Source organism: Phytophthora parasitica, assembly GCF_000247585.1.
Source record: "Phytophthora parasitica INRA-310 unplaced genomic scaffold supercont2.14, whole genome shotgun sequence".
Lineage (NCBI taxonomy): Eukaryota > Oomycota > Peronosporomycetes > Peronosporales > Peronosporaceae > Phytophthora > Phytophthora nicotianae.
In genome coordinates, this window is record NW_008649000.1 from 58,751 (window position 1) to 78,717 (window position 19,967).

Sequence of the window (19,967 nt, forward strand, 5' to 3'; positions counted from 1 at the left end):
TGTGTCGGGATAGCTCCAATTCGAATGCATCGACGATAGACTCGACCGAAACAACCCAATGCATGGTTTGCTTGGACGAAGTCGCGGATGAAGATGAAAACTGACATGCGAATCGCTTTGGGAGGAGATGGACTGTTAATCAAAACTGAAGTTGGCTTGACTATGAGAGATCCTTAAGATACTTTTACGCCCAGCCAAAACCGTTTGGAGTTAACAAAATTTGTTCGATAGCGCACTGGTATCTAGTCTATGAGTAATGAGTTTTCCACACTGGCGTGGAAACTTGTTGATCTCAGGTTCTGTAGTATCGATTCAACATCAGCTTTTCTGGCAGCGGAAAGCCACGGTTAGCGGTGAAGAACGTATCGTTCGCGCGCAAACTGTCCAAGAAGAGCTGATACTTGGTAGCCGCGTCCATTATCGAGTTTTGATCGAGTAGATCGTTCACCCCATACTATTGGTAGACAGCAACGCAGCGATTAAGCTTGTCCACAGCTGAGATCATACACGGCACACCAGTGTCGTGAAGTCACTCTTAAAGTCGAAAACACATTATCTCCCGGCGATCCCTGCATTCCAGCGATCTTGTCTTTACTACCGTTCTGACAATCTTACCCCGTCCGAATTGACAACACCGTGAAAGCAACCCGAACAAGGTTTCGTGGGTAATCTGAAGAATTCAAGAGGTCTTGTTTCCAACAACATTAACAACAACTTGCACCCACCAAACTTAAGCGAGGATTCTGAAGTGCACAGCTTAGATATAATAAGTTGAAAAGAAAGGTATAAATTTATTGATTTCAAAGTTACTTAAGTATATACTTTGTGAGATTCATGAAGCTGGCGCTCTAACTTGATGCGTTTGAAAACAGCAGCGGATCATAATTCCAAAAACCACGTGACCGCTCAGCTTGCATTGCAAGTCTTGCCGGCTCCAGCACCCTATTAAGTCATGGGAAACGTGTCCGTGTTGCGCTAGCTTTCGTACCACTGCCACTCATGTTAATGTCAAAAGCACGCTCCAAGGAGTGCTGAATGTTCTATCGCTCGACTTGGTAATGGATGACTTCCTGTCGCACCTGGGCATGAGTTCCGCAGCGTAAGGCACCAAGACAATCAAAGGATCAACTCCATCATGCTGTGATCGTTGGGTAACTGCGTTTTGAGCTTTATCGGTAGCAGCTGTGCAAACTACACTGTGCAGCAGGCTTGTCCTACCGTACCACACCACTCTTCTAAAATAGTAGTGCGATTCTACAACTTTACCAGAAGCCAGCAGTGATCTTTCGACTCCCTCTTTAGCCTGCAAGCCTGAAGATTGTTCCTAATAGTACTCACAGAACTGGACGGGATATATGGAGAAGATTTCGTTGTTCTAGCCGATGCAATGTGCCTTCTGGACGGTTAGAAAACATTCAAATTCTGAATAACACAAGTGGGCTGCTGCATGAGCAAGGCCACGTGCTACGGAGAATACAAGAACACAAACATACCGGTAGCGTTGATGGATCATATCCTTGATACGAGCCCGCCCTTGCAGTAAATATATTCTAAATGGTTTGCAACAAAGGCCGATAAGAGACCGTCTCAGCTATTTCGTCCACGCAACCTGATAACAACGCATCCCGTTACAAACTTCAGAAATTCAGAACGCGGTGTCTGTCTACTGTGTTCGTGTGAGCATTCCAAGTCGACAAGTCCGGAGATTCCTTTGCCAGCGGCTTTTCCACACCTTGGATTTCATTTTGAGGCATCTATGTGACCGCGAAAGCCCTTGTGGATAAGATGCAGGATGCATGACGAGTACTCATTGCCCAATCGAAAACGCGGCAGTACTCCTTCATGCACATCTATTGGCCACTCGAACGTGGTGATCGAGCGCGTCACAGCTGTGGTGCTTGGTGCGACAACCGTTTTCGCGTGACAACCATTTTGACTCGGGTATGCCATGTCGATGGTCAACGGCCACCCGCTCGACCCACTGCGATCAACGGATCGTGTGAGCAAGCCGCTGGTCGGCACGAGAGATATGAACGACGGACTTTTCCGCTTCGGTGTTGGTTTTGGACACTCGGTCAAAGTTATGAGTGAGTCACTTTCGAAATTGACTCGGAGCCACGTCCCAGATACAACACTATGAATGTTGCTGCGTTTGTTTCGGCTCCAAGAAGTGGCCTTGCCAAGAAGCGCGGTCGGACCAAAACGTATTCGCTTAAGATGCTCCGCCAGTACATCCCACAGGAGCTGCCGCTGCTGGTTCATATGTCGTCCGCATCCATGGAGTCGGATTTCGTCGTATACAACTGCACCCTGTCCAGCTTAACTACTAAGAACTCCTGGAGCGTGTCGTACCGATACTCAGAGTTCGCCGACTTCCGGACCAAGCTGGAAGAGCTTTGGACGTGTCACGACCCCAAATGTTCCGGATCGTGTCAAGCTGTGCGTGAATACGTTTCGACGTGCTTCCCCAAGAAGCGCCTTGCCATCATGTCCACCAATCCGAACACCATTTCCAGTCGCAAGAGCAAGTTTGAGAACGTGCTGATGCACCTACTTCGGTGTGTTCTACTTCCTGGTAGCGCAATGAAGTGTTTCCATGCACGTCAGAACCTGCCGGTGAACTTGTTCCAGTTCTTAGGAGTGGAGAACGACGTGGACAGACGTTCACTACTTCAGATCTTCATCGACAATTACCAGGACGTAATAAAGGAAGGCAACGAGGCCAGTCTGACGGATAGCTTCCACTCGAACGCATCGACCGTTGACTCGGCGCCAGACTCAGCACTGTGCATGATCTGCCTGTGCGATGTAGACTTGGAGCACGATCACCAGCAATGTAGTTCGCAATGTACTGACGTCGACAACTTGCCGATCATGCTTCCCTGCAAGCACGCGTTCCACCGTGAATGCGTCTTTGAGTGGCTGATGTTCGAGTTCCACTGCCCTGTATGTCGAGTTCGAGTGTGCCCCAACGCTGTGAAGAACTACTGTCGACCTAAGGATCATGTGCAGTGGTGGCTCGGCGATTTTGAGGAGGACCTGTTCCATCCTACGGCTGAGTAAGTGGAGCGAAACTAGGATACTGTTTTGAATCAATATATAATTTAATGACGTCAGCAGTAATTTAGCCATCGCCTCACGAAGTGAACAGCAACCTTGCAGGCGGGTGGAAATGAGCTCGTGGTGGGGCCGACGAATGCTGCATGCCCAAGTCATGAATCAAGCGAGAAATGCAGCAGCAGCCTCGTCTGAGTGCTGATAGATAAAAAAAAAAAAGCAACCAGACCGCCAGCAGAAGATCGAGGACATCTGAGGACATTGTGTCTGCATAATCACGACACCCATTTAATCACGATTGATTACCACGTTTTTCATTTGGATACTATTCCCCCTTGTGCACGACACGCTACGCGCTCGGCAACACCAAATAACACACGCTTCACGGCCCGAAAGGGTAACTAATCCAACCAAATAGCACACGCCAGGACCAAGCTTGCCGCTCGCATCTAAAGGGATATTGCGCTGGAAGTACCGATTTGGATTTAATTAGGCTGATAGAAGTCCTGCGAGTCGTCCAGGCAGTTTCTCTGCGAAACACAGTTATCCATGATGACCAAATCGCTAGTTCGTTCGTTTAACTGAAGCACTGAGTGTTTCCCGACCGTACTACTGCCGAGAAACCGAGACTTTTTTATCGTGTACATGAACTTATTAGTCTTCTAGCGAGTGTGTAAAGGCTCAGCACCACGAAGCTTAGCGTCGAGCCACTAAGTATTGTCGATCCGCGCGTCGACATGCTAATGCCATTCATTGACGAATTCCTCGACAGATTTCTTATGCCTTGTGCCTTATGCGACGTTGACGAGCAAAATTGGGATCTGATGTCCCACGCGTGTCTCTTCATTGACTCAAGTTTGAGTCAAATTCAAAATTTAAAGGCTCAAATTGATAATAATGGGTTCCAACGGCACCCAAAACAGAAATTTGTCTTGGCATTGCCTCCGCTCGAGACAAAATTGTTGTCAGTTTGGTCATTCGCAAATTTACCAACAACGAGTAAGGTTTGCATACGCCATCGCTCGATGAATTACGGTCCAATTGTCCAATTTCCCTTGGGCCATGCCCCACCGCTCAGCTCAGCGGCCATCAATATGCTTCGTGGAACCATTCCCCAGCAACTTCCGCTACAGTTTCAAGTGGTAACAACAACAGTTGAAAAGGACTTTGTTGTCTACAACTGCAACGTATCCAGCGTGACATCTAACAATTCATGGAGCGTATCGTATCGCTATTCGGAATTCGCAACTTTCATCAAGAAAGTAAGGAAGCAGTGTACGTGTCAGCGTGGCAAGTGTTACGGATCATGTGAAGCTATTCGGGAGTTTCTATGGACCTGCTTTCCTCAAAAACGGCTAGCGATTCTCTCAAAATCGCCACGGACCATCTTTGATCGAAAGCACAAGTTCGAGACAGTGATACAGTACTTGCTACGCTGCGTTCTGCTACCCGGTAGTGCTATGAAGTGCGTCCAAACTCGTCGAAATCTACCGATGAGTCTGTTCGAGTTCCTTGGTGTTCAAAACGAAGCGGACAAGCGATCACTACTCCAAGTGTTTGTCGACAACTACCAACACACTGCTGCCTCGAAATGCAGTGCCTCGGTGTGTCGGGATAGCTCCAATTCGAATGCATCGACGATAGACTCGACCGAAACAACCCAATGCATGGTTTGCTTGGACGAAGTCGCGGATGAAGATTGCATTTCATCGATCATACTCCCGTGCCAGCACGTATTCCATCGTGAATGTATCTTCGAGTGGCTGCTATTCCAGTATCGCTGTCCGCTGTGTCGCGCTCGAGTCGGCCCTCCAGCTGTGGCCAGTTATTGTCGAGTAAGGAATCACACGTTCCAGTGGTGGCTCTGCAAATTCGATGAGAATCCGCTCGGCATCAAGCAAGCATTGCAGTAGATATCTGATCTATAAACAAATTTAATTATGTCATAATGTTGCTTTCATAAACTTTCAAGATTCGATCGATCTCGTCAGCCATTTCAGCGGCGGTCGGTCGTTTCTTCGGGTCGGTATCCCAACCTCTTACTATCAGGTCTTGCATTTGCTTGGGATAGTCACTCATAGCCTCCAGTGGCGGGCGAACACCAGTCGGTACCTTTGCGTATACTTCTTCTCTCTCCAACATCCGAAACGGCTTCACACGCGCACGCATCGCCCACATTACTAGCGATAAGCTGTAGATATCCAGCTTCTCGTCTAGCTGTCTATGTTGGTATTCCTCCGGGGAGCGCCACTTTCCCTTGGCGACTGAAGTCTCGAACGTGCACTTCTCGCTTGTAGGCACGCCGTTAACCAAGCGTGGCCCCGTGTATTTAACACGATTAAAGTCATTCAACTTCAAAGTGCCGTTGTCATCGATCAAGAACTGTCGAGCCTGTAGATCTGCGTGTGCGAAGGGACCTCCTGGTGCATTGTGCAGCTGGGCGACACCTCGAGCAGCATCCCGCGCAAGCTTTAATGCACGATGAACGGAGACTTGTTCTTCAGACTCGAATAATAGCGTGTCCAGCTGGTGTGGGATGTAGTCAACCACTACCGTCGTCTTGCACCAGCCCACAAGTCCCACAATGTTGGGCTCGTTGCGTATTGAGAAAATAGACGCACACTCTTCCACGTGACGAGGAATGATGTCCGGCCGACTCAGTAGATCCTCCTTGACGCGTTTCACCGCTACCTCACGTTCTGCAATAAAAAAAAATAGAAAATAATAGTGTCTGTCAGCATGGAATTACTTCTTTATGATAAAATAATCATCATATCACCGTTCCACTTAGTCTTGAATACTTCTCTCCAGAAGCCTTTGCCAACGAACTCGCCTGTGTCTAACTGGTCTATATTCGCGCAATTGAGTTCCAGCTCCTCCGGCTTGAACAGCGCCACTGCCGCTGAAAAATCACAGCCGCTCTGCGTCATGAAACATAGTCAGCGTCATTTACAGGTCATATCATGCTCACATCACTCTCATAGCCCTACCTCTTTATGGTACGCCTGTGGGCGCAGCCACCAGGCCTCCTCACTGTCCCTCGCTGCCAGAATATCAGCCAAGGCGTCGCGTAGTCCCTGAGCGACGCCCCTGCCCTCGGAGCGCAGAGCGGGTGATCCTGACTGCGCGAGAGTGGCGATGGTCTTCACGTTCCAGAAGAAATAGCCAATCACGGAGGTCACGACCAGAATCTTGGCGACCAGCGGCAATTGCCGACGCCACGAGGAGCGCAGGGCGTGCCAGCGTGCGCCGTACGGTAAGCGAGTCGGGCGCAGCATCTTGGAATGTGACAAGAGGAAACAAAGATTGATATGATCTGAGTGGAGCAATTATTATTTTGGTCCGACACAAAAATTTAGTCATCTTGAAGCCGCCGTTTCCCATACAAATCGCCACTAAGTTTGAGATCATTCTGCAGAAGCCACGACGCTGTTGCCATGGAGGTCGCTCATCCTGTGCCGCGAGCGCGCTCCGGGCGCTACTGGAAGTACGGTCACTCCCCCGTGGGCCTCTCGCGTCTCTTACAGGAGCGCGAGGTGCGCGGCAACGCTCGTGTCATCGACGCTGCCTGTCAGGGCCACGGCAGTCTAGTACGTCGTCTCCAGTGCGAGGCCGTGCTCGACGGTCACGGAGGCTGCGTCAACACGCTCCAATGGAACGAAACCGGCAAGTTGCTGGCGTCCGGATCGGACGATCATAATGTGATCATATGGAACTATGAGCAGCACAAGAAGCAGCAGGTGATCGAGTCCGGTCATACGCTCAACATCTTCGCCGTCTGCTTCGTCCCAGGCACAGACGACCACGTTTTGGCCTCTGGAGCCATGGACAACGACGTCCGTATCCACTATGCGCCGTTCCGTGAAGACTCGTCCAAACTTTTCCGTGTCCATAGAGACCGAGTCAAAGATATTGGCACCTCGTGGGCCGTGCCCAAAGTATTTTGGACAGCAGCCGAGGATGGACTGGTGTATCAATTCGATCTACGCGCTCTACCCAGAACCAGTGGGCGATGTGAGACCCCAGACACGTCAGGAGTTCTCATCAATTTAGGCAGGGACAGGAACGGTAGAGTGTTGAGAGGAATGGGCATGACGGCGCACCCGTTGGACCCGACGAAAATCGTCTTGGCTTGTGGGGATTTCTACACGAGGATGTACGATCGACGCATGTTGCGAGTGCAGCAACACATCTCGTCGGCCAGAAGTGCAGGGGCTACAAGCCCCGTGGAGGTGTTCGCTCCTCCACATTTGCACTTGGATGCCTATTGTGATAGTAAAGCGCAGAGATTTCACGATAAAAGTCACGGAACGAGCATCCGATTTAGCAGTGACGGGTCCGAAATCCTCGCGAATTACCATAATGACCACATTTACCTGTTTAAAGTGGGGTCGAACGAGACGGTGGTGTTCAATAAGGACAACAAGAGTGAGCCTCAGATTCAACCGCTAGCGTGGCTCAACGGTGCTCACATGGATGAACCCAACTTGCCACTGGACTTGCACTTGGAAGGGGTGCAAATGCTGCACGAACAAGGCAGAGAAGCCCTAGACAGGGATGAGTACACACGAGCACTCAAGTCACTGAATCTGGCGTGTGGTGCTCGCGGCGTGACGGAATTGACAGCAACACGGCGTAAAGAACTTCATCACGACTGTGCTAAGGCCTATCTGGGACGATCGTGGAACGCAGATAGCTATCTGGCCGCGTTGCAATGCAAGAAGGCCCTGGAGCTTGATCCCAATGATCGCGACGTGGAGTTGACGTACATCAAGGCACTGAATGCGGGGAAACGGCAACGACAAGCCAAGTGGCAGGCTCGACGATACAAAGAGAAGTATCCAGACCATGAGGCAGATGTGACATCGTTTCTGAACGGAACGGCATCGACTGACCGAGTCGGACGTACGGTGGACCGCACCTTCCGTTTGTATCGATCGTCGGATGAGGATGATTCCAGTGATAGCGAGGATGAAGTCCCTCATGGCAACCAGGACGACAACTCTGGAGAGGATCTACCGGACGACGATGACGGCTTCTGGGAGGGGAATTTAGTGAACAGCACGCCTGTGAACTGTGACGTTCTCCGACGTTATATTGGCTATTGCAACGTGCAAACGGACATTAAAGAGGCCGCTTTCCTTGGCAAGAATGACGCCTATATCATAGCAGGGAGTGACGATGGCCGGGCACTGGTGTGGGATAAATCTACTGGAGAACTGGTGAACGCAATTGAGGCGGACGCAGATATTGTGAACTGTGTTCAGCCGCATCCATTTGATGCGTGCTTAGCAACGAGTGGAATCGAGAATGTGATTCGCTTATGGGGTCCGACTAGCGGCGAGGAGAACACGCCGACGGAAGCTGAATTGGAGGAAATCGTGTCGAAAAACCAGAGTCAAATGGATGACATTGCCATTTCGTTCGAGGGTGCAATGCATAACATGGTTCGTTTGGTCTTCCAGGCGGGCGGTGACCACCAAGCTATCCAGGAATGTGCAACCAGTTGATTGCAAGTGAAAAGAATTTATTATTATGTAGTTCGGACTTTTGGTCATGTAGCGAGATAATCAATTTGCAGAAGCTGTCACGTATGCGTTTCCGTGTACTTGTGGAAATGGATACTGTACGGTCTACCACCATTGGGTTCGTGCCAAAGGCCAGAAGTGAACAGCATACAGAGTTACTACCGGTGTAAGAGAGAATTGTTTATGCATTTTGTGTTGCTGCATAATACGGTACTCAATGTCGATGTCACTCACTCCGCAAGTTTCTCCCCAACACGCGACCTGCGAAACTTTGGGATTGGTACTCAAGAGCAATGACTACTCGCCGTGCCATGGCACTGACGCTGGCTTCGCTTGTAGTTCTTACTATCAGCCATAACAGTATAGCGACTGGGAAGACTATAAACAGCAACTCGGAACAGAGCCTCCGAATGCCCGACGCAGACGACAACAATATTAAGGACAGCCCTGAAGAGCGAGAGTCTATCTTGCTTAAATGGCTTGGTCTTGAGGAGAATTTTGGCTATGCGCGTCTGATTAAGATGAAATTCGACGAAGCGTATAGGGTGAAGATGTATATGAAGTGGAATGAACACCACAAAAAGGCAGAAGATGTCGTCACTAACCTCAAAACACTTTATCGTAAGCGCTATAGGGGATTACTCCTGGAGTATATCAACAAGTATCAGCACTCCGCTACTACTTCCGATATTGCTCGGAATCGTCGAGTTCACTTTGGTGAAGCCACCGTTACCAAGTTCAGCTATCAAGTTGAAGACACCCTGCGAAGGGAGGGATATCTGGGAAGAGGACCAAAGGGTGGTGGTCCCGCTGGGCGCTCTATATTGAAAAAGAAGACGCAGCAAGTTAAACTGTAAGGTCATTTTTCGTTAATGGAAACGAATCAATCATTTGTGAAATAACCCGCTGGCAACAAAATGAAGCTGTGGTATCTCATCGTTGGCACTCGTACAGGTGTCATGTCGGTGAATAGGAAACCAAGTGACGACGTATCCGATCTGCTTGGGGCGATCAAGGCATCAAACTCCTCCATGTTTGCTGGGGTTGATGATCTCATGATCAAACTTTACGCTGCCAAGCAGAACAACGGGAGATGGCTCGACGCTGATGGTCCTCAGGTGGTTGCGCTAATGGCAGGAGACAAGGCGACAGTTGATATTATTTGCCAGACGTCTCTGAACCAGCAAGACCTACTAGAACAGCATTTCCGCTCTTTGGAAACTCGAAAAATCCAACTTCTCGTTCGAGTGGTTGATGCTGGAAAGCCCTTGCGCCAGTTGATTACAGCGAACAACAGGCCGCGCTTCGTCATGCTCTGGTGTTTGATCGTTGGTGATACTGACCGGGACTGCTTCGCTGTTGTCGTAAAGGCATCGGATTGTATTCACGACCTGCAAAAAGCGATCAAGAAAGAGCTGTTCGACAGTAATCCGTTGATTCGAGCAATCGCACTTCAGCTTTATGAAGCGAGAATTGAAAACGGCGCGTGGTTGGCACGCTCTGCGCCAGAAGTACGCAAACTACAGGATGGAGACAGTTTGACAATTCAGCTCTTGCTGCAGCAGCAAGAGCTGGACCCGGCATCACTGATTGATGAAACTTTTCGCACATCGAAAGACGGGAGACTAAATGTCTTGGTTGTTCTGCCACAAACTTTTGTTGTGGCAGAAGACAAAGAGCACTGGCATCATACCCAACATTATCGCGCTGTCGCTGAAATACTGAAAAACACAAAGAAAGTGGATGAAGTCGTGCAGCAAGTCGAGCAAATTAGTCGCACTGGAGCCCGTAATCCCTACAAAGCACCTTTCATTGCATTGGTGAACTCTTCCGGCTCCGGGAAAACCCAAATGGCTTTCAATTTGATGACTCGTGAAGAGACTAAGCTCTTTTACATATCCTGTGGAGAAGATGTCGAGCTAGGATATTCCAGACGAGCTAGTGCGTTCCTGCGATGTGTTGCAGCCGATTTACCAAGTTTGGAAAATGCTGGAATGTTTAGTATTTCAAAGGTGCAGGAGTCGTACACGTTCGGCTTCATTGAAGCATTGTTGAGTGGCAAAGCTACATTTGCGCAACTTTGTACTCGTCGAAAAGTTATGAATGCAGTGAAAAAGTTAGAAGAAGGAGACAAACGTTGCGTGTTTTTCCTGGATAATTTCCCAGACAGTACGAGATGCAAGCATTGTGAACACTCAGAGCGTGATCTTCGGCTGATGGTAAATGTCTTCCGGTCGTTGGGGTTGGCAGTTATTGTAAGCTCTAGGAGCTGTGTATGCTCGGAAATCGTGAGATCGGACCAACGTTATGTGAAGCAACAAGAGTATGATGTACCCAGCTGTATCGTGATGCCGTCACTCCCATGCTTCCGCAACATTTCTTCGACTCCTATGCAGCGAGACATACAGGCAATAATCAAACACAGTCGGCCCATGTTCGCGAACGCGGTGATGAAGTATGCTACAGAAAACCCATTGAAAGATGACGCTAAATTGGTGAGATATCTGGACGAAATGGTTAAGGAATTGGCGAACAAGTTTGCAAATAGTGAAAAATTCATGTCCGAGTTTTTCCGTATGGGCCAGGTGTATTTATTTCTCGGAGGAAGCTACTTTAAGGAGGATCCTAGCTGTAAGATGGTGCGAGATGACATTAAGCGTCACCTTATCACCGATCATTTTGCTCATTTCTACGAGTTTGAGCTCTTTCAGCTGTGGTTTCCGTGGCATTTCTCCCCAACCGATCAAGAGCTTAGCACAGCGCCCGTGTGGGAATGCAACATCGCATTACCGAAGCCGGACCAGGACGCTCTCTTACATCTCTGCTTAACAAGCAGCAAGGATTTCATCCCGCTCAGAGACGTGAATATGGCGCAGATTCCATTCTGTAAAGCTTTTGCTAGCGTCGAAAGCAATACGTATGTGTATTCAATCACGGCTAATAACGCTTTCTATTATCCAAGTAAGAATATGCGGTTGGAAATGGTTGTGGCTGGTGCAGTTATCATAGCAAGTCACCGCAACGGATTGGCCGGGATTGTTTTCGCTGACTTCTTCTCTTCTTTATTGTACGAACTGGGAATGCAATCGACACTGGATCAGCGCATTGAGTTCCCTGAATCCATTCAAGAGCTAGTTTCTTCCTTCACGGTGCCGTATTTGGCGCCCCCAAATCTAGAATGGCCTGGGTCCCTAATGCGGTCGAAGCTGAACTTGGGAATGCTGGGCGTTGAGAGGGCCAAAGACGGAACGGATATCAAATTAGGTGGTGGAATTTCGATTGAGTGCAACTGGCAAGTGCCGACGTTTACACACTATAATTTTCGCTGGTTCGTGAAGAAGCTCGACTTCAGCATAGTTTGGAGTATACTGGAGCGAGTTCCAAGTGAGAGCAGCATTCATCTGGTTATTACACAACGACTACCAAAAACTGGTAAATGGAAACAGGATTCGGACTGGAAGGACCGCGTTTTCACGATCCTGGAGGGGCTGAATTATTCGAGTCTGCATCACATACATATTTTTCCCGTGTGCAGCTTTCCTAGCAGCTCAAACGATGAAGATAAGGGAGATTCTCCTGCAGTGGTGGCAGTGTCCTATGCGAGTCAGTGTAATAAGATCGACTGCTCCAAGTGCAAGCTGGATAAATTGGTTCTGTTTCTGCAAGTCTTGAACGAGGTGCCAAACATTTGTCGTTGTTGAATGGAAACTAATTTGACGAGACCAGAATTTGCGAAAACTTGATTTTTTTTATTTACTTGATTGCCGAATTGATGAAGTGGGGATCTCAAGCCGACTGAAGAAGAAGATCCAACACTGTACGGAAGCTTTTTATCTCTACAGCTAGGCGCCTGAAGGAGTTCCAAGAGCTTCAATTTTACTGAGTTTGTTTTTGCCAACCAAAAGAAAAGACTCAATTGATGCTGTTGTGTGCCATGCACCCCATTTACCACCGCTGAGCAAAGACTGCTGAAAACTTCTCGGACGAAAGCAAAGTCTGCTATCCGCGAGACGTGTTACAATAAGGCAAATACAACAAATACCAGAGAATTACACTCAAGTAACTACATTTGAATAATTGAATATGAAAGAGTCTGCATTATTTCGTAGTTATCCCATCACTTCAGTTTCAACTAGCACACGCATCCTACCCGTCTAAACGTTCGCCTGTGAAGCGAAGATACGAGCATGCTCAACGCTTCCGTATCGAACTGGAGTGTACTCGCTCAAGCGCTGACGGCGGCGACGACGGCCGTGCTCCTTCACCAGCCACGTGCCCAGAACCAGCAGCACCACACCAGCACCAGCAGCTGCAAGGACAGCCATTGTATCGGACACCGGTGAGCCGTTGTTCAGTACGCCCTCCTTCTCACTCGACTCGGTTTGCGTATCTACCACCGTTGATGTCTTCACTGCAGCAGCAGCAGCAGCAGCAGCGATACGTTGCTGTTCGCGCATGTAGTGCTCGTTCTCGGCATCAATACGTCGGCAAGACGGGTGCTCCACCTGAATGGCAGCAGAGCAATTGCACGTTGCACCGGGTCCCTGCGCACACGAGCCGTAGCCACTGCAGAATGGCGTGAGCGTTTTGTCCTTCACACCCTTTTGCTGCGGATACACGTAGCTACCAGCCGACCGCCAGCAGTAGTCGACCGATGGTTTCTGGTATGGTGTCATCTGTGCTGCCATCTCTTCACCGTTGGTGGTATCGGCGTTGTTAGCGACAATCTCCTCGCAAGACGGACCCGTGTACGGCTTCCGTACAGGCGGGAACGTGACGGCATTGTAGTACTTTTCAGCGTTCTTAAGGCAGCCATCGTCGTTGCCGTCGAGACCGCAGTTGAACTTTGGGAGATCACCCACACCCGAGCACGTTTTGGCGTCCAGAGGCTTGTAGAGCTGCTCGATCCGCTCGTCCATCCACTGCGCACGGTCCAATATCGATTCACGCATCTCGGTCACTTGATCGGCGTAAGTCCCGTTGCAAGTCTTCAAGTCGACAACGGCGCACTGAACGACGTCGCTGCGCCAGTCTCCACCGCGGCATTTAGACAGCTGACGGTGCACCGGCGCTGAGCTGGCGTCCAGGAACTTGGAGATGGCTTCGTCGCTCCAGACGCCGAACACCGGATCGTCAGCTTTCTGCATGTTGGTGCCACGCAGCGTCTTCCACCGCTGAATGACGAGCGACGCGAGCTGCGAGTGGCACATGAGACGCTTCCAGTACGTGTACTGAGGGTAGATCCAGTCTTTGAAGTGGCGACGTGCTCCGTTGCCGTACGCCAAGTTGAAGTCCCATACGGGGCCGGCGTTAATGGGCTGGTCACGGTCCTTGAAGAAGAAGGTGCTGCGTCGGTAGGCGTCGACGTTGAGCGACATCTCCGTGTGCAGCAAATAGTCGGCAAACGATCCTAGATCCAAGTGCTTCTGCAGCTCCAATGGCGCCGTCATGTTGTTCCACAGCACACTGTACATCTGCGGAAGGAACCCCGTCTCCGTGTTGACGAAATAGTCGCGCATCTGCTGCGAGAGCGACGATCCGCTTGGATGCGCCAGTACGGGGCGTTCACCCATGCCAAACTCGTTCTGATACTGGTCGATGACCATGTTGGGCGAGTAGGAACCGTAGCTAGGCGGGTCGTTCGACCACGCCCAACCTCCGTTCATCACCTTCGGGTTACGAGCAGCACATGTGGCGTCAATGGATGCCAGGTTCACGTGGTTCTTGTCGTACGTGGGCTTCTCCAATAGTAGAAAGATACCGGAGTATTGGGGGTTCTCCTGAGCGGGATCGGTGCGCATATAGACGACAGTGTGTCGAGTCTTGACGGAGTACCGGCCTGTGGAGCGATACAACCAATGGGCCAAGTGGTTCCGCAATAGGGTGCAATCGAGGAAAGGCCCGTTCATAACGAACGCCTTGTTCTCCACCATGCCCAGAAACGACGTGTCCTCTGGGAACTTGATGTTGAACTGGTGCTTGGCGAAGAAGAGGCTCGTCTGGCCGCGGTAGTTGGATTTGGAGTGCTCAAACACGGCGGTGCGCTCTCCGTTGATGCAGTTGAGCTTACCGTCGCCATTGTCAATGACCTCGACACGGGTCTGCACGGCGTCTTTGAGGCAGTCGTCTGCGGGGTAGCGCAGTTGGTTGCAGGTTGGGTCCGGGAAGCTCCGGTCCAGCGCCGAGACGATCACCACAGGCATTTCATAGCATTCTTCATGATTCGGAGCGGTTTGTTGGGCTAGTGCAGCCTGTAGAGATGCTAGAAGCGTCAGGAGAGAATAGATCCGCATGGTTGATACTCTTCGGAGTCGGGTGGTGGCGTCTGGGCCGGAGACTTGAGCGGCTCGCGGTAAATTGCAGACTGGCAAGACCGAGAGCGTCGTCGGTCCCCGTCAATCCGTTTTAAGACGTTTCTGAAGCAATGGAGGCGGAAGCAGCGGTTTCGGTAGCGGTGTTGTGCGTTGAGCTTGAGCTGGTGCAACCCAAGCGGTGTTGTGCGTTGAGCTTGAGCTGGTGCAACCCAAGATTCTGGAGCTCAGGAGTGTAGAGTAACGACTGGTTGGAGCAGCTTTAGCTCGATGCAAAGGTGCTGGCTGCCGCTGTTTGGTATCCGTTAGAGAGAAATATGTGCGCCACGAGACGGCCATCTTTTAGATCAGACTTTAGTGACGTTCAACTGTCGTGCTACAGATTCGAACGACGCATGTCGTCACTAGGAACCACCCACACTTTGCGGCACCGTTGACGACGTTGAAGAAACGGATGATAAAATGTTGCTTGGAGAAGAGTCTCACTATTATCGGCCGAACTGGCGTTTATCGCTGCTTCTCCGACATTTAAAGTGATCGTAAAAACCTCTAAGTTTGCCGTCTGATTTTGAGAAATGGACTCATGTTTTGCGGACAGGAGCGATAGCGGTGGCTTGACGTGACGCCCAGGGTTCATATTTGTTGATGTAGATCAACAAGAGCTTCTCGAAGCGGGGTAGTCTGGATAATCTATACCGAGTTTTTTTTTTTCCTGATGGTTCCCGCGTTAAACTTCTGCTCGAACCACTTCGCGAACAGCTCGCCTCTAAATTCTCTTTCATCCATCGCCCTTACCAGATCCTTCTCGGCGAAGTAGTTCGGTTTACGCTTTCCCAAACCGAGGAATGCTTTCAGGTTAAACGCCCTCTCTTCCTCGTTCATGCCCTGGCGCCGCAGAAACCTCCTGCTTGTCGCGAGTTTTGCAGTCGTCGCCGCACTGCATGCTGAGAGGAGTAGAATTGCTGCTACCGTCATTTCGATGCATCAGTGTGTGGGTGGTGGAAATGTAGACTGATAGTGAGTAGAACATCCGTGGCGAGTCCCCATGAACAATGAGAGATTATGGGGTTAGCTGAAAACCATAAACTTTGTCGACATTTGAATATTGCGTCATAGTAGTAGATGCAGTATCGTACCGCCACGTAACGGCGAGCATTTGCATAGGTATGTTGTTGCGATTACACCGAGTTCACGATCACGACACAGCAAGAAATTCTTCCGATATTTTGGATACCATGTGAAGTTCCTTTGCAATTTGAATATTGACAGTAACAAATTTTGGTAATACAATTAGGCAAATTTGTTGCTAATCATCCAACCAATGCAGCGCCGACAACTGCGCCCCAAGCGGGAGCTGCTCGCTCTGCTGCAGCGACTCAACGACTGTGTGGGAGTGTCCGCGCGACACGTGTACACGCAGCAGATCGCGGTCTCGGAGTTGCTGCAGCGTCCGCAGTCCGAGATCCGACGGCAGTTGCCCGAGCTCTGCGAATTTGTGGACTCCCTCACCAGCCACAATTCTCGTTCTACTGCTGCGCCACCCTCCGCGTTAGTACGTCGCGCTTTCTGCCACCCAGATGCGCAATGGCTGAGTCGCAGTGCTCGCGAGAGCGGCATCTCAGCGCTGGTATGTCAGCAACTGGTGCGGCTGGCGAGACAGGACAATAATGGCGATTTCGTGGAAGACAATACAGTATTTTGGTCTGCTGCGGAGCTCACCATGCACGTGCTACTGGATGCACTGCTGTCACCATGTGCTCAGCGACTGGGAAAGGCTCCAGACGCCTGTAAATGGCGTCCGATGCAGCCAAAGCCCCGATTTCATGCCATGACGTGCTTCCCAGTGTGGTCGACTCTGCTGCCATTCGCGGCACTGATGGGACTTCGATTCCCGGACACGTTCCTGCGAGTACTGAATGGGCATCGACACGTGGAGAAGAAGCAGCGGGTTAACTGCAGTTTTGCTCAAGTTACAGGGATCTGGAGACTGGTGGAGGAACTGAACAGAGGAGACAAGGAGAACCAGAGCGCGGTGACGGAATTGATGATCGGTTTATTGAGACTTGCAAGCGATAAAGTGCTCGGAAACTTTGCGTCTGTGAAGAATGAAAAGAAAACGCTTGGGCTGCATCTAGACGATCAACTGATGGAGAAATTTTTCGCTGGATTACAAGGATTTGCGTTCAAGAGTTGGCGAGCCAATGCAGTGCTCAAGCCTGCGCTATTCTGTGCGCTTCAGGACGCGATATCAGGTCCAGCGGATCAAGCAAAACTATTGGTGATACCGCAACGTGTTGTTGTGTTTACGGCAGTGGGGTGCATCTTTGTAAAGGACCTGGCGGCGGATATCGTATCGATGCTAATAAAGCGGATCAATGATACAGTAAACACAAGCGAAGAAGTTCGAGAGCTGCTACTGAGTTTCCTTGTGGGGTTCTGTGCTCATGTGGACTTGGTACCGTTGACATCAGTGATAAGGTTACTAGAGCTTCTAGTCACCTCCTACAAGACGGTCCTGCAAGCTGCTGATGATCCTGAATCACAACGGAATCGACAGCTGGAACTGGTGTTTTATCTCGTGTATGTGGCGTTGCATCGTTGCCCAAGTGTCGATAGCTTACGTCAAGAGGTGAGCTCCGAGGCAGCAGGGGTCAAGGAGGTTCTGTCACAATTGCAGATGCGGTTATGCAGTGAAATTGCGTTCGAGGACTTCTACATTGCTGCTCCCGTGCGCTGGACAGCGAAAGTCTGGAAACACTGGGTATTTCTATCGGACGAAGAAGTGCAGGCCTTTGTGTCCGAAGCTGAAGAAAATGATAACGACACTGAGCAGCAGTTCAAAGACCGAGTTGCAACGTGGCATTCTTTAGAGTCTCGCTTAGCATTCAAACCGGCGTCATTCTCAGCGTTCACACAGATGAACACGTTGTTGGAGCCACACTTGGTGTCATCCATACCGCTCGCTGAACCCGTTCACGAGCATGGATTAATTGTACCAGCACGAAAGCGTCGACGGACGGAACAGGTGAAGAATTCAGTGGATCCTGACAAGCTCGAACGCTCTTTCGATGTGCTGCTGTTGCCTGACGTCATGGAGCGTGTGTGCTCCTTCATGAGCGCGAAGCGGCTTTGTCGGATGGCTCTCGTGTGCCGTACATTTGCAGACATCAGTCACCGTGCGTCACTCTGGCAACCCCTTTACGTGCGTGTTGGCCTTCCAACGAATGCTCTACCGTCTGCGCCAGTGGAGTGTCATCACGGCGAGAGGTACGAGCACAACTGGCGTCAATTGTATCAGGAGCGGTCGAAAGCGATGAAAAGACTGCGACGTATGCAGCGTAGAGCGATCAAAGCCGGACACTCCAATGACCAGGAAGACGATGACAGCGTGTCTAGTTCTGTGAGAACAGCCACGTTCGTCCCGCAGATCTGCGCTTACTGTGGTTGTGATCAGATTCTAAAGTCGAAGAGCGACGTAGAAGCTCATCAGACGCAGCACAAACGGTTTACCTGCACGGACACATCATGTCGAGCGTCGTTCACGGGTTTACACAAGTTCAATGCGCATATGAAGGAGCACAGGGCTGAAAGCACTTGTCGAATGATGTGTGGCTTCGACGGTTGCAAGAAAAGCTACATGTCGGCCAAGCGGCTGGCCTCGCATCGCCAGAAAGAAGGACACCATATTCTCACCTGCAGTGACAAACAAGGACCATAGAAAATTGGATCACCTCAATAGATCACCACAACCGATAGACACTAATACACACAAAAGGATGGGGAAAATGTCGGTAAGCTGATGGTACACTAAAATACTGTGACCTTGAAGTTCTCTTTTCTAACAGAAAAAAATTCAGCCGTTATTTTTCCCTTGTCCAATCAGATCTCAGATCCTATCGTCCAGCATCATCCAGCTCCATCAATGTATTATTTTACACAGGTTCTTAGTTACTTTACTGTGGCGCTCTCCCTCAGTTGACCAGTATCGCCCAGTCGTACACATGGCGCAGGCGGGCGACAGCGACAGCGGACCGCTGCCCACGCTCGCGGCGTTAGCTCTGGAGTCCAAGGACGGTAGCAACGAGGACAAGACCGCAGCGCTAGTGGCCACGTGCTCCTTCATGTTGTCTCTGGCGCTCGGACTGCGATTATTGGGCTTCTATCTGGCCAAGACACGTCGACGACGTAAACGCCTTCGTCCTCTGCCCGGACTGGGCGTTTTCGTGCCGTTCCCAGCAGCTCTGCACGCCTTAGACGTGAGCGTATTCGTGGTGCTCTGGTACGCCGTCAGTATCGGCATGACGCTGTTCAACAAGTGGTTTTTACGGGTCTGGGCGGGCGGCGGCTACCCGTTCGCCACGACCATGACGTGCATCAACATGTTCGTCAAGTGTTTGTTATCTAGAATCATCGATCGATGCTCCAGCGGTGGCAGCAATGGCAACGGGACGATGATGGCGCTGCCCTCGAGTATCTACTGGAAGCTAGCGGTACCGATTGGCGTGTGCACTGCTCTAGACATCATGCTGTCCAACTTATCGCTGTTCTACATCACCGTCACGTTCTACACTATCGTGAAATCCGGAGGAAACGTGTGGAACTTGCTATTCTCCATTTGCCTTGGACATCAGCGCCCTTCTTGGCCCTTATTCGGCGTGATTGTTTTAATCTCGAGTGGCATTGGACTCGCCAGTTACGGCTCGGCTCAGTTTGTTTTTTACGGCTTTATACTGGTATTAGCGGCGTCAGTGATTGGAACGTTGCGGTGGGTGTTGACCCAGTCGCTGTTACAGGCAATGGAGGACAGTACTGGAGCGCCGAGGAATAAAGTGCTGGCTGTAGTATACTACGTATCACCGGCCAGTGCGATCGGACTGCTCCCCATTGCGTTATTCTCCGAGGCAAGCGACTACGCGACGTCGAGATTTTTACTGGACTCGCAGCTGTTGATGATGTCGCTGGTGTTTATCTTCATCAGTGGCTGTCTGGCCTTTGTGCTGATTTTCATTGAGATTCTGCTGGTCAAGAAGACGTCGGCGCTGTCGCTGGGCATCGCTGGCAGCTTCAAAGA

The 19,967-nt window shown here is 50.4% G+C and overlaps 9 protein-coding genes across 9 annotated transcripts; 6 read left to right on the forward strand and 3 right to left on the reverse strand.

The window, feature by feature from the left end:
* The first annotated feature begins 1,936 nt into the window (after positions 1 to 1,936).
* On the forward strand, positions 1,937 to 3,149 carry PPTG_08354 (hypothetical protein). Its single transcript, XM_008902428.1, has one exon. The coding sequence runs from the start codon at positions 2,137 to 2,139 to the stop codon at positions 3,061 to 3,063; it is 927 nt and encodes a 308-aa protein (XP_008900676.1). The 5' UTR covers positions 1,937 to 2,136; the 3' UTR covers positions 3,064 to 3,149.
* A 1,784-nt stretch (positions 3,150 to 4,933) lies between these two features.
* On the reverse strand, positions 4,934 to 6,378 carry PPTG_08355 (TKL protein kinase). The gene is made up of 3 exons (XM_008902429.1): positions 6,048 to 6,378; positions 5,837 to 5,978; positions 4,934 to 5,756 (listed from the first exon to the last, which is right to left on the reverse strand). The coding sequence occupies exons 1-3, from the start codon at positions 6,333 to 6,335 to the stop codon at positions 4,996 to 4,998; spliced, it is 1,191 nt and encodes a 396-aa protein (XP_008900677.1). The 5' UTR covers positions 6,336 to 6,378; the 3' UTR covers positions 4,934 to 4,995.
* Positions 6,379 to 6,494: 116 nt separating this feature from the next.
* Positions 6,495 to 8,567, forward strand: PPTG_08356 (hypothetical protein; the record flags this gene model as incomplete). The annotated part of the gene is made up of 1 exon (XM_008902430.1): positions 6,495 to 8,567. One exon carries the CDS (start codon positions 6,495 to 6,497, stop codon positions 8,565 to 8,567), a length of 2,073 nt encoding a protein of 690 aa, XP_008900678.1.
* Positions 8,568 to 8,878: 311 nt separating this feature from the next.
* Positions 8,879 to 9,442, forward strand: PPTG_08357 (hypothetical protein; the record flags this gene model as incomplete). Its single annotated transcript, XM_008902431.1, has 1 exon — positions 8,879 to 9,442. One exon carries the CDS (start codon positions 8,879 to 8,881, stop codon positions 9,440 to 9,442), a length of 564 nt encoding a protein of 187 aa, XP_008900679.1.
* A 60-nt stretch (positions 9,443 to 9,502) lies between these two features.
* PPTG_08358 (hypothetical protein) lies at positions 9,503 to 12,286 on the forward strand (the record flags this gene model as incomplete). The annotated part of the gene is made up of 1 exon (XM_008902432.1): positions 9,503 to 12,286. The coding sequence occupies one exon, from the start codon at positions 9,503 to 9,505 to the stop codon at positions 12,284 to 12,286; it is 2,784 nt and encodes a 927-aa protein (XP_008900680.1).
* Positions 12,287 to 12,637: 351 nt separating this feature from the next.
* On the reverse strand, positions 12,638 to 15,203 carry PPTG_08359 (hypothetical protein). The gene has a single exon (XM_008902433.1). It carries the CDS (start codon positions 14,876 to 14,878, stop codon positions 12,740 to 12,742), a length of 2,139 nt encoding a protein of 712 aa, XP_008900681.1. The 5' UTR covers positions 14,879 to 15,203; the 3' UTR covers positions 12,638 to 12,739.
* Positions 15,204 to 15,272: 69 nt separating this feature from the next.
* On the reverse strand, positions 15,273 to 15,533 carry PPTG_22242 (hypothetical protein; the record flags this gene model as incomplete). Its single annotated transcript, XM_008902823.1, has 1 exon — positions 15,273 to 15,533. One exon carries the CDS (start codon positions 15,531 to 15,533, stop codon positions 15,273 to 15,275), a length of 261 nt encoding a protein of 86 aa, XP_008901071.1.
* A 629-nt stretch (positions 15,534 to 16,162) lies between these two features.
* On the forward strand, positions 16,163 to 18,711 carry PPTG_08360 (hypothetical protein). The gene has a single exon (XM_008902434.1). It carries the CDS (start codon positions 16,218 to 16,220, stop codon positions 18,612 to 18,614), a length of 2,397 nt encoding a protein of 798 aa, XP_008900682.1. The 5' UTR covers positions 16,163 to 16,217; the 3' UTR covers positions 18,615 to 18,711.
* A 186-nt stretch (positions 18,712 to 18,897) lies between these two features.
* On the forward strand, positions 18,898 to 19,738 carry PPTG_08361 (hypothetical protein; the record flags this gene model as incomplete). Its single annotated transcript, XM_008902435.1, has 2 exons — positions 18,898 to 19,661; positions 19,690 to 19,738. The coding sequence occupies 2 exons, from the start codon at positions 18,898 to 18,900 to the stop codon at positions 19,736 to 19,738; spliced, it is 813 nt and encodes a 270-aa protein (XP_008900683.1).
* Between the last annotated feature and the right edge of the window lie 229 nt (positions 19,739 to 19,967).